Genomic DNA, 13,734 nt, shown 5'->3' on the forward strand with positions numbered 1-13,734 from the left:
CCAGTTTAGTATAAAATTGATTTTAAAGTCCTAAATGTATAGCTAAACTACTTGTGAACCCAGTAGGTCTCTTGGAGCACTAAGGAGTTGTCAGCTAGTCAAGTCAGAACAGCACAGTGTGAGAGGCAGTATAGTGAATGATAGCTGCCCACTCCAGAAACAAACTCTTGGTAGATGTCAGATTTGCCCCAATTTTGCGTAATTCAGGACCAGATCAAAGACATAGATATTCTCCTGGGGGACAGGACGGTGGTGCAGCAGGTTAGTGTCGCAGTCACACAGCTCCAGGGACCTGGAGGTTGTGGGTTTGAGTCCTGCTCCGGGTGACTGTCTGTGAGGAGTGTGGTGTGTTCTCCCTGTGTCCGCGTGGGTTTCCTCCGGGTGACTGTCTGTGAGGAGTGTGGTGTGTTCTCCCTGTGTCTGCATGGGTTTCCTCTGGGTGACTGTCTGTGAGGAGTGTGGTGTGTTCTCCCTGTGTCTGTGTGGGTTTCCTCCGGGTGACTGTCTGTGAGGAGTGTGGTGTGTTCTCTCTGTGTCTGTGTGGGTTTCCTACGGGTGACTGTCTGTGAGGAGTGTGGTGTGTTCTCCCTGTGTCCGCGTGGGTTTCCTCCGGGTGACTGTCTGTGAGGAGTGTGGTGTGTTCTCTCTGTGTCTGTGTGGGTTTCCTACGGGTGACTGTCTGTGAGGAGTGTGGTGTGTTCTCCCTTTTCTCTGCGTGGGTTTCCTCCGAGTGGCTGTCTGTGAGGAGTGTGGTCTGTTCTCACTGTGTCTGTGTGGGTTTCCTCCGGGTGACTGTCTGTGAGGAGTGTGGTGTGTTCTCCCTTTTCCCTGTGTGGGTTTCCTCCGAGTGGCTGTCTGTGAGGAGTGTGGTGTGTTCTCCCTTTTCCCTGTGTGGGTTTCCTCCGAGTGGCTGTCTGTGAGGAGTGTGGTGTGTTCTCCCTTTTCTCTGCGTGGGTGTCCTCCGGGTGACTGTCTGTGAGGAGTGTGGTGTGTTCTCCCTGTGTCTGCGTGGGTTTCCTCTGGGTGACTGTCTGTGAGGAGTGTGGTGTGTTCTCCCTGTGTCTGTGTGGGTTTCCTCCGGGTGACTGTCTGTGAGGAGTGTGGTGTGTTCTCTCTGTGTCTGTGTGGGTTTCCTACGGGTGACTGTCTGTGAGGAGTGTGGTGTGTTCTCCCTGTGTCCGCGTGGGTTTCCTCCGGGTGACTGTCTGTGAGGAGTGTGGTGTGTTCTCTCTGTGTCTGTGTGGGTTTCCTACGGGTGACTGTCTGTGAGGAGTGTGGTGTGTTCTCCCTTTTCTCTGCGTGGGTTTCCTCCGAGTGGCTGTCTGTGAGGAGTGTGGTCTGTTCTCACTGTGTCTGTGTGGGTTTCCTCCGGGTGACTGTCTGTGAGGAGTGTGGTGTGTTCTCCCTTTTCCCTGTGTGGGTTTCCTCCGAGTGGCTGTCTGTGAGGAGTGTGGTGTGTTCTCCCTTTTCCCTGTGTGGGTTTCCTCCGAGTGGCTGTCTGTGAGGAGTGTGGTGTGTTCTCCCTTTTCTCTGCGTGGGTGTCCTCCGGGTGACTGTCTGTGAGGAGTGTGGTGTGTTCTCCCTGTGTCTGCGTGGGTTTCCTCCGGGTGACTGTCTGTGAGGAGTGTGGTGTGTTCTCCCTTTTCTCTGCGTGGGTTTCCTCCGGGTGGCTGTCTGTGAGGATTGTGGTGTGTTCTCCCTGTGTCTGCATGGGTTTCCTCCGGGTGGCTGTCTGTGAGGATTGTGGTGTGTTCTCCCTGTGTCTGCATGGGTTTCCTCCGGGTGGCTGTCTGTGAGGAGTGTGGTGTGTTCTCCCTGTGTCTGTGTGGGTTTCCTCCGGGTGACTGTCTGTGAGGAGTGTGGTGTGTTCTCCCTGTGTCTGCATGGGTTTCCTCTGGGTGACTGTCTGTGAGGAGTGTGGTGTGTTCTCCCTGTGTCTGCATGGGTTTCCTCCGGGTGACTGTCTGCGACGAGTGTGGTGTGTTCTCCCTGTGTCTGCGTGGGTTTCCTCCGGGTGGCTGCCTGTGAGGAGTGTGGTGTGTTCTCCCTTTTCTCTGCGTGGGTTTCCTCCGGGTGGCTGTCTGTGAGGATTGTGGTGTGTTCTCCCTGTGTCTGCATGGGTTTCCTCCGGGTGGCTGTCTGTGAGGATTGTGGTGTGTTCTCCCTGTGTCTGCATGGGTTTCCTCCGGGTGGCTGTCTGTGAGGAGTGTGGTGTGTTCTCCCTGTGTCTGTGTGGGTTTCCTCCGGGTGACTGTCTGTGAGGAGTGTGGTGTGTTCTCCCTGTGTCTGCATGGGTTTCCTCTGGGTGACTGTCTGTGAGGAGTGTGGTGTGTTCTCCCTGTGTCTGCATGGGTTTCCTCCGGGTGACTGTCTGCGACGAGTGTGGTGTGTTCTCCCTGTGTCTGCGTGGGTTTCCTCCGGGTGGCTGCCTGTGAGGAGTGTGGTGTGTTCTTCCTGTGTCTGTGTGGGTTTCTTTCAGGTGCTCCTATTTCCCCCCACAGTCCACAAACACAGGTTGGTAGGTGGATTGGTGACTCAAAAGTGTCCGTAAGTGTGAGTGTGTGTGTGTGTGTGTGTGTTGCCCTGTGAAGGACTGGTGCCCCCTCCAGGGTGTATTCCCGCCTTGCGCCCAATGATTCCAGATAGGCTCTGGACCCATTGCGACCAAAGCTATGCTGCGCTAAAGCTGATCTGATTTGCCACAAAGCTCCAGGTTTGTCTCATCTGCCCACAGGACGTTCCTCCCAGAAGCGTTGTGGTTTGTCATTTGTGCATTTTAACAAATACCTGTCTGCCTTTTTTATGTTTCCTTCTGCAATGGAGTCCTGCAGGGTCTTCAGAAAGTGACAGATGGTGCAGTCAGACACTGATGTTCCTTGACCTTGGAGTTCAGCTTGTATCTCTTTGGAAGTTTTTCTTGGTTCATTGTCTACCACCACACCACCCTTCAGTTCAATCTGGGTTCAATTTTCTTTTTGTGGACACTTCCAGAGGGTTGGCTAAGTTCCAGTGGACCTTACACTTACTGAAATATAGGAATATCATGCTGCTCTGCGGATGGTCTTATAGCATTTAACAGGCTTTGATAGGATTTCTTTTATGATTTCCTCAGACAAACACTCTATATGTGTAGTGCACAAGACACCAAACAGCAGAGAGCTTCCTAAATGGTTTTATGATGAAGAAATATAGACCCTAACCCTACAAAAATGATTGAATACTAATTAAAAGTACAGAATATGTACTTACGTCTACTGGCGATGTTGTTGTTGTGGCTCCTCCCAGTACAGTTTGTAACCTGGGGTTTATACTTCATTCCCCCCTTAATCTTGACCTACACGTTAACTCATTCTTCCACTCATTCATGCATTCATCTCAAACCCTCCTTATTACTGCAACTCTCTCCTCTCTGGTATTGATTGAAAATCCTGTTGCTCACGTACCAAACCTTAAATAAACCTGACCCTTCTTACCTTTCAGACCTTCTTCTGAAGGTCTTCCCCCACGACTCTCATAACCTTAGATCTTCCCCCACGACTCTCATAACCTTCACAGCCTCTGAGGCCAAGCTGCTCCCCAGCTCTGGAACTGTCTTCATCACAAATCCAGCAGTCAATCCCTCTGTCTTCTCTTAAGTCACAGCTTAAACTTAGCTTTCTTTGTTGCATTCCGCCTCCCAGTACCGTGTTTGTTTTTCATGTTGTCTGTCTGTTGCTGTATTATTTAAATTAACTGTAAGCATTTTGGGTTCTTGAAAAGCGATGTAAATGTAATGTATCATTATTATTATGGTCTGTTTTGTGTTCCACCACAGTGACAGTGAAAGGTACCATGACTGTGATATATTTGTCTGACAGTGTACTGAAAGCAGAATTTGAAATATCCCAATAATTTCTAATCTTTTTCTGTTCATACCAACAAATCTTTTCAGGTCGTTTTATAAATTGATCCCTTTTCAAACGTTCTTTCCTTTAATTTGTGACCTACCAATGGCAAGAAGGTGTACATGAGACCACTGTCACCACTGAACCATGTGTCAATGTTTGGCTTCTGAAATGTGAAACATTCTGGGCACAGATGCAGTTGCTGGATCAGAAGTAAATCAAGCGCCATGTCACAAATACACCTAAAGCTTTAATCTACATACGAATCAAGAATGTACCAATCAGATCTTGGCTTTAGACAGCACCACATGCTTTCAGACACACAGTGTTGTCTTCTCACAGTGGAGGATGGCTGTGTTCACATCTGAACCAAAAATTGAGCTTCATTTTCTGTTAATTCTCAAAGATGAAAGTATTTTTTGTCCTGGTGAAGGTTTTGCTGCAACACCAGTATTGTTATTAGAACAGCTGTGCTCTGTAAATCCAGTCGTGTGTGTTGTGACACCCTGCTTTCCTCTGTTAACCCACTGTAGGTGCAGATGTGGGAGCAGATTTGGCAGAAGGCACAGAGTGAAAAGCGCAGGCCTCAGATCACCTGCCGTGCTCTGGCTGACCCCCCAGCCGTCAAAGACCTGCTACGGGCCGAGCTCCAGCTGCTGCTGCTCACCCTGAGAGAGAAAGCAGCCAGGCTGGGCAGGTATGGAGGATAACACTATAACATGCTTCTGAAAGCTTCATTTCTAGGTTAATCACACGTGGTGGAAGAACCCCTTCCTTATACCACACCACCACAGCTCTGAAATAAAAAGGCAGGATTGCTCCATAAGTCTTCAGCAGCTAATCTAGAAATAGCCAGCACAATTCCAGGGAACCTTTTATTTAGATATTCCACTTTTAGGTGCCATCCACACTGATCTGTTTATTTAAATATATAGGAATGCTCCATCCACGCACCTCTCATTTCACATGAGACTTTTCAAAATGTAGCTTTTTGAAAAAGCAGAAGCCTCACACTTGTGTTTTCCACTTGGTTTATGTTTCTGAAACCCACTGGGTTTCTTTTGTCTGTGCTCTGGTTTGAGGATTAATCACATGTTAACAGCTGAACTGCTTTAATTACGTTACACTGCAGTGCAGAGGCACCAAAGTGTGCTGCTCTCAGTGCTATTATATCCACCGACCTGAATGTCAAATGTGGTCCAGGTCTGGTTGAACTAGCAGCTGGTGGGACAGTTCAGAGAAGAAAAATGGCGGTTCCTGAAGACTGGCGAGGAAGGGTCAAGGCTATCACTCATGTCTCTGAGTGGGCTAACGGGCTGATGTCAGTGATTTCAAGTCATTTTTGCATTTTGCGTGGACAGAGATATGAAGATGACATGTAATCAATGGGGAGAAATGTTTTGGTTTCAGAGAGAAATATATCTTTTAAACAATGTTTTCCTTAAAATGAAATTGTTTGCAAAAAACACCCTGACTCTTTTCTTAAAGGTTTTCTTTAAAAGGTTTCTTATGTAGTTAAGATGTCTTTGTCTTATTCCTTACGGAATCGTTAAAGTTCGTTAAACCGTTGCACAAAACACCTCAGCAACCAAATTAAGGAAACCCACGGGATACGCTTAATGACGATCAGTTGATTTTAAATCATAGATTTGATCGGCAGTCAGTCCATGATTTGTTTAATCGTCTTGAGTTGGATCACGCTACGGTGTGAAAGGGGTGAAGAAACCCCTCTCACTGGCTCACAGCCCCATGAGCCTAGACATATGCTCGTGACAGCTGAAACAATATGTACACACACACATTTCAATCGATGAATATCGATTTGTTTAATAATATCTGTGTGTGAGAGTGTGTGTGAGGACTGGCGCCCCCTCCAGGGTGTGTTCCTGCCTTGCGCCCAATGATTCCAAGTAGACTCTGGACCCACCGTGACCCTGAACTGGATAAGGGTTACAGATAATGAATGAATGAATGAATAATATCTGTGTTAACGCCTGCTAAAACTCACATTATTCCTCGCAGGGTGCGTTGGTCTCATAGTCACTTCAGTTTTCACCGTGCCGTATGAACTGGGGTTTTCACTAACAACGGGTGTCCATTCAGTGTGTGGCCATTTGTTTTCATAATCCAGTTTTCTGTACGTTGATAGGTGGACGTGTGGCTAGTGAGGTACCCACTACCACACGCTTCATTTACAATTATTATCCAATTATTTGCACTGAGCCTGTTTTAATTTCTCAGTTAAATATTATGAATAATGTGTTGTATTTGGGTGCTTGGTGTTATTTTAAAGGGATGAAAAGTGATGTTCCTGGTTAACCGGTAGTATATCCCAGGTAGTGTTAATGAGGGGAAGGTGTTTAAGCGTGGGGTGTGAGGAGGAAGGTTGGGTTGGAGTGGGCCGGACTGGGGAGAGGCTGCACCCAAGATAGCTCAAGGAATTTGTGTTTTTCTTTTGCTGTTGTTTGTGATATGTGGGTATTGTTACCCAATAAAACAACAAAAAAGCCTTACTCTGCAGTGACTGTACCTCTGCCAGTTATTGTACACCCAACATCTCCACATACGGGATCCTTCCAGTCAGTAATAAGCGAGTCAACAGCGTGCCGTATCTTTCACCGAGTTTCAAACGCCTGCTGAGGTTTGGGAGCTGGTACAACAGAGGAGATAACGGGTATCACAGGGAGTGCATGTAAACAACGGTTTCCAAGGAAACAATAGAATTTTACTCACTTTAAAAAAATCTGTTAACACATTTTTCCTCACGTAAGGACATCTTTTAAGGGACTTAAGTAAATCCCTCAGTGAAGAAGAAATTAAGCCTTAAGAGTCAAACCTAACATTAGTGGAAAGGACATACTTTACAAATGTGCTACTGTCAATGGAAGCATTTTAAACAAATAACAGAACAAAGAAACCAAAAAATACAGTTATTTCTGAAGCTACATCACTGATTTACATAGCTTTGTAGAATATGTTTTTGGCTGTGACGGGACCTCAGACTTGTTCGAGTTACTGAAGAAAAACATAACCCAGTAGATTTTAGCTCCAGAGGCCCAGTTTGACTGGGACTTAATTGGCTATTGTGTTTTCCCAAGCCCCATTATTCATCCAGTCATCCTTTAGCTAAACTAAGACATAGTTCTCTCACAAATAAACGAGTTGATATATGTGCTGACCATTAAAAACCCTGGCGTGGGGGGTCATAGGTCAGAATTCCACTTTGTCAAAGTAGTCAGAGCTCTAAAGGATGAACACTGGGTTTGAAATTGTTAGCAAACTTGGGCAGGCTTCAGAGAAAAGAGTGGGTTTACGTGTTGTAGGTTTTTTGGAACGTTATAGGACTGTGTTGATGTTGTTTGTGTGTGTTGTAGGAAGCTTTTGTGTTTTATATTTGTTTACAGTTAGTTTAACTAATCATTTGTTTGTCTCTTTTAATTTGTAGCGTTTTATGATCACTTTGTAATTTGTTGCCTAGTTTTCACAACACAAGGGGGTCCTTTGTGGTAAAATAGCTGTGTACAGGCTTTCTGGGGGGTCCCACTGGTTGTCGTAACAATGCTTTCGGGTGACCATTCAACTCTTGCTAAAGAAGTAATTTACAGGTGCCAATAAGACAGAAGGAGCGGTCGTCTCTAAGTGATGGAAAGATGCTGGAAAGAATGCCGTCACTGCCTAAGTTGGTCCTTTTCAAGCGTAGTCTCTTCGTTGTCCTGTGGAGTTATTTACGCACAGATGTTTCGTAGCATGCTGAAGCCCCGCTCGGTTTTTACATGGAGACGGTCATCGCAGATGATGTAAGAGGGATGACGCACATCCCCAGATGCAGATAAAGCCTAATCATAGCCTGAAATATGTGCTTTCCTCAATGGAGGTTCACTATTGAGAGTGTCGTTCAGTCCACCCAAGACTTAAACTGTGTCCGGAAAAATGTGCCTTAAACTGTTCATTAAATCTCAGAGGAAATGGCCCAAGGCTGCATTTGGTGCCGTGCACCTCATTGTTTAGAGCAGGTGCATGGCAAACTGTAGCCCAGTTAATCACAAGGAGCCACTGAAATAAATCCCCCAACATAACACCAGCTGATGCCCACTGTTCTCACTGGTTTTGTTACTCTCTCTTTCTTTCTTTTTTCTTTTTTTCCCCCAAATTTAAATGTTGCCAACTTGCTAGGACTCCTACAGATATGCGATGTTCCCCAAACAGGAGGGAAAAGGCAGTACATGCCTCTTCTCAGGCCATTAAAGCCAGCCACTGCTTCTTATCCAACACACAGTTCGCTTGGATGAGAACACTGATGGCTATTTTAGCTAACACATCAATTATGTCTCTTTACCTACATCAGGATGGGACTGTGGACATTTGGGAGAGAATAATTAACACCCTATGCAGCCCACAGAAGGACACGGTTGACTCGGATGTTGCTGGGAATATTTCCGCCATGGGCTGGTCCTGTCTTCCGTAAAAGAACCTGATTTATAGGAGCTGATTGGCACTGTTTTTTTTTCCCCCCTCTGCCTTTCTCTCCCTTCCCTTTTCCCGGCTTCCCTCCCCTTCTGTGTGGTCCGCCTCCAGCCTTTGTGGCTTATGATTTGTTATGGGTGAGCTGCACCTGTCCTTTTAGCCCCTGCCCCGATGTCCATTGTGTAGGAGGACCTCAGGATAGGGCTTCTCCAAAGTGGCCTTAAGGAGCACCCCTAAATCTCAGCTGGAGAAGTGGAATAACAATCAGCGCAGGAAGCCTCTGAGCTTGAGATGTTTTGTGTGTGCACAACGTATTTCACATGGAGGAACCTGGAGGACAAGTGGGTTGAAAGGGGCCTTATTTAGCTTGGATGCGTCCCTTAGAAAAGCTGTAATAGCAAGGCTTTTCTTTTTGATGTTGCAGCACGGTACCATCTTTCTCCAGGGCTCCCCTCACTGAGACAGCAGCTGTGTGCTGCTTTCTGATCTGTTCTTGAGACCACAATGTGTCCTCTGTTCTTGCCCAGCCCCCACCGACTCCCCGAAACGAGCCTAATACCCACAGCCCGTATCAGATTCAGAGCCAAAGAACCGGCTTGACATACTTTTGGCTGCTTTTTCCCACTTGATTTGCTTCTGAAATCAAAAATTGTTTGCTTCAGTGCAGTTCAGTTTTACACTACCTCTGGCCCAAACTTTATGGACGCCTACTTATCCAACATTTCATCCTACATCAAGGGTGTTATTAAGGAGTTTCATCCTCCTTTACTTTAGTAACAGCCTCTAGTTTTACACTAGATGTTGTAACATTTCTGGTAGGGTTTGATGGCCATGAGATGAGCTGTTGATGTTGGATTACAACTCCGCAAACCACACTCCAACTCTTCACAAAGACACATGAGACTGAGGTCAATGCGCTCAATGCAAAGCTGGGGTTAGATGGGTTTAAAAGCATAACGTTTGGGTTAATTCTAGTTGGGTTTGTGATCCAGAACTCCTCATCCAACAACAGGACCTGACCTCACTAATGACTGAATGCCCTGAAATACATTCATTCATTCATTATCTGTAACCCTTATCCAGTTCAGGGTCGCGGTGGGTCCAGAGCCTACCTGGAATCATTGGGCGCAAGGCAGGAATACACCCTGGAGGGGGCGCCAGTCCTTCACAGACACACACACACACACACACACACACACCTACGGACACTTTTGAGTTGCCAATCCACCTACAAATGTGTGTTTTTGGACTGTGGGAGGAAACCCTTGCAGAAACAGGGAGAACACACCACACTACTCACAGACAGTCACCCAGAGGAAACCCACGCAGACACAGAGAGAACACACCACACTCCTCACAGACAGTCACCCAGAGGTAACCCACGCAGACACAGAGAGAACACACCACACTCCTCACAGACAGTCACCCGGAGGAAGCCCACGCAGACACAGGGAGAACACACCACACTCCTCACAGACAGTCACCCGGAGGAAACCCACGCAGACACAGAGAGAACACACCACACTCCTCACAGACAGTCTCCCGGAGGAAACCCACGCAGACACAGAGAGAACACACCACACTCCTCACAGACAGTCACCCGGAGGAAACCCACGTAGACACAGAGAGAACACACCACACTCCTCACAGACAGTCTCCCGGAGGAAACTCAGGCAGACACAGAGAGAACACACCACACTCCTCACAGACAGTCTCCCGGAGGAAACCCACGCAGACACAGAGAGAACACACCACACTCCTCACAGACAGTCACCCGGAGGAAACCCACGCAGACACAGAGAGAACACACCACACTCCTCACAGACAGTCTCCCGGTGGAAACCCAGGCAGACACAGGGAGAACACACCACACTCCTCACAGACAGTCACCCGGTGGAAACCCACGCAGACACAGAGAGAACACACCACAATCCTCACAGACAGTCTCCCGGAGGAAACCCACGCAGACACAGAGAGAACACACCACACTCCTCACAGACAGTCACCCGGAGGAAACCCACGTAGACACAGAGAGAACACACCACACTCCTCACAGACAGTCACCCGGAGGAAACCCACGCAGACACAGACAGAACACACCACAATCCTCACAGACAGTCTCCCGGAGGAAACCCACGCAGACACAGAGAGAACACACCACACTCCTCACAGACAGTCACCCGGAGGAAACCCACGTAGACACAGAGAGAACACACCACACTCCTCACAGACAGTCACCCGGAGGAAACCCAGGCAGACACAGACAGAACACACCACACTCCTCACAGACAGTCACCCGGAGGAAACCCACGCAGACACAGAGAGAACACACCACACTCCTCACAGACAGTCACCCGGAGGAAACCCACGCAGACACAGAGAGAACACACCACACTCCTCACAGACAGTCACCCGGAGGAAACCCACGCAGACACAGAGAGAACACACCACAATCCTCACAGACAGTCTCCCGGAGGAAACTCAGGCAGACACAGAGAGAACACACCACACTCCTCACAGACAGTCTCCCGGAGGAAACTCAGGCAGACACAGAGAGAACACACCACACTCCTCACAGACAGTCTCCCGGAGGAAACCCACGCAGACACAGAGAGAACACACCACACTCCTCACAGACAGTCTCCCGGAGGAAACTCAGGCAGACACAGAGAGAACACACCACACTCCTCACAGACAGTCTCCCGGAGGAAACCCACGCAGACACAGAGAGAACACACCACACTCCTCACAGACAGTCACCCGGAGGAAACCCACGCAGACACAGAGAGAACACACCACACTCCTCACAGACAGTCTCCCGGTGGAAACCCAGGCAGACACAGGGAGAACACACCACACTCCTCACAGACAGTCACCCGGTGGAAACCCACGCAGACACAGAGAGAACACACCACAATCCTCACAGACAGTCTCCCGGAGGAAACCCACGCAGACACAGAGAGAACACACCACACTCCTCACAGACAGTCACCCGGAGGAAACCCACGTAGACACAGAGAGAACACACCACACTCCTCACAGACAGTCACCCGGAGGAAACCCACGCAGACACAGACAGAACACACCACAATCCTCACAGACAGTCTCCCGGAGGAAACCCACGCAGACACAGAGAGAACACACCACACTCCTCACAGACAGTCACCCGGAGGAAACCCACGTAGACACAGAGAGAACACACCACACTCCTCACAGACAGTCACCCGGAGGAAACCCAGGCAGACACAGACAGAACACACCACACTCCTCACAGACAGTCACCCGGAGGAAACCCACGCAGACACAGAGAGAACACACCACACTCCTCACAGACAGTCACCCGGAGGAAACCCACGCAGACACAGAGAGAACACACCACACTCCTCACAGACAGTCACCCAGTGCGGGATTCGAACAGTGCTGTAGGTGTGTGGAATAAAGTAGGCAGTGAGTGGATGAGAAAGAAACCAGAGTGTAAGAATCACTCTTCTTCTTGTTCTGTGTTTATGTTTTCTTTGTCTGCAAGTGTCAGTGTTGTCTTGTAATGGACGACCTAACGATGTTTAGTCTGAGAGCCACACTTGTTTGATGGGAGTTCAAACTCTCTGAGGCAGAGTAGACTAAACACACACATCCAAGCACAGTGTGTGATGGTAAGCCTCTTAATAATAAGGTATTGTAGTTCTCAAACACACGCACACACCATCTGGGATTCCAGGAAGTTTCCGGTTTCATGGCTAGCGGATTGGCAAAGGATGAAAGAAATGCTTCTTGCCCAGCCCCAATCACTGCCCACAGCCCCCATAATCTCTCTCTCTCTCTCGCTCTCGCGCGCGCTCTTTCTCTCTCTCTCTCTCTCTCTCTCTCTCCCTCATGTTAAGCCATTAGGCATGAACATAGAGTTTCACAAAGCAGGAAAGCTTGTACCTGTTCACTGTGAAGGTAGTTGTAGCCATGGGCAACCTACAGATACACACCCTGTCTAAAGCTGGTATAGTCTCTATTGAAAAGCAGAGACCTTATAGAATGGGGTGCTCTGGAGGACTGTGAGGTGCTAAGGCCACGGTGTTTAAGATTCACTAGAGAGGTGTGAAGAAGGCCAGTTTTGGGTGATGTGTGGAACTGGAGAGATGGAGCACCATCCAGTATATCTGGGATCACGATCCAGCATCCGGTATCAGTGCCTCGCTTCACTATTGTTAATGTGGCTGAATGCAATCAGAAACTCACAGCATTGTTCCGATATCTACTGTTAAGCTTTCTTAGAAAAGAAGAACCTCATTTATACCATCATTTATCGCTGTCTTGAGTTCGGAGACATTCTGTAATACTCTCCCTTGTTCGTTCCCTGAGAAAACCCTCGTGTGTGTGTGTGTGTGTGTGTGTGTGTGTGTTGCAGAGATGAAGATGAAGTCTTGTCTCGCTATAGTCCCATGGTGGTGAGTTATGCTCTTGGTGGCGTTAGCAGAAAAGGAAGCCCCAGCAGCCGGTGTGAAAGCACATCACCACCCAGCAGATCAGCGTCCAGTCTCAGCCGGAGTGGGAGCAGGTGAGTGGCCACGCGAGACGGACCAGTGTCAAATACAGCTTAATTATATGTGCTGTGATGTCTGAAGGGATGTGGATAAACTGCAATAACCTTCGCATGAACATATTCCTTACACCTAGAATCACATTCCTTGGCCTTCTGTGTTGCTTATAGACTTTAACTAGAGCTAGGTTTGTGTTTATGGCCATCTCTAAACTATGCCACTGGATTACACCGTATAATCCGCATCCACTCGGACCTAATAAGCTCGTGTCTTTGTTGTTGTCGCAGATCAAGCTCAAGGTTGTCCTCTCGTTCCAGCTGTGGGGACGAAATTGAAGCTTTGAGGCATAAGTTAAACGTCACCCACATTGACGAGGTCGTGGAACATCTCAAGTAAGCTGCACAGTCGTCGTAACTCCTAAACAGGTGTTTATTCTGTGTTTTAAAATCAGAGGAATATCACAGCAGTCTGCCACAAGATTAACACCACTGACCGGTGACATGAATAACACTGAGGTTCTGATCACACTGGCACCTGTCGAGGGAGCGGGGTGTATTCCCGGCAGCATGTGAACAGTCGGCTCCTGATGGTGATGTTAGAAACAGGAGATATGGGTGAGTATAAGGATCTGGTGCCCTTTAGGGTTGATATTTCTCTGATAGAAAGGGCTCAGAGTGCACAGTGCTGCGCTGGATTACCTGTGCCTAGGGTTCTCCAGTACTGTTGAGTCTAGAGCATCCACTGGGTGTCCTTTCTCTGACCAATGTTGGTTGGAACTCACCGCTGCACGCTGGGAACACTCGATAAGACCTGCCGCTCTGGAGATTCTGTGTCCGAGAGATTATAAACATCAT

General features: G+C 48.1%; 1 protein-coding gene across 5 annotated transcripts in view; it reads left to right on the forward strand.

Moving 5' to 3' along the window:
* Positions 1-13,734, forward strand: part of ccdc24 (coiled-coil domain containing 24) — a 30,317-nt gene that overhangs the window by 5,574 nt on the left and 11,009 nt on the right. For 4 of the 5 annotated variants that reach the window (XM_066681526.1, XM_066681527.1, XM_066681524.1 and 1 more), the window contains exons 3-5: positions 4,418-4,581; positions 12,748-12,897; positions 13,168-13,272. In XM_066681526.1, the coding sequence (XP_066537623.1) occupies positions 4,418-4,581; positions 12,748-12,897; positions 13,168-13,272 (419 nt within the window). The remainder of the gene's footprint in view (positions 1-4,417; positions 4,582-12,747; positions 12,898-13,167; positions 13,273-13,734) is intronic. The other variant, XM_066681528.1, reaches the window with a different exon arrangement.

This window comes from Hoplias malabaricus, chromosome 9, assembly GCF_029633855.1.
Source record: "Hoplias malabaricus isolate fHopMal1 chromosome 9, fHopMal1.hap1, whole genome shotgun sequence".
NCBI lineage: Eukaryota > Metazoa > Chordata > Actinopteri > Characiformes > Erythrinidae > Hoplias > Hoplias malabaricus.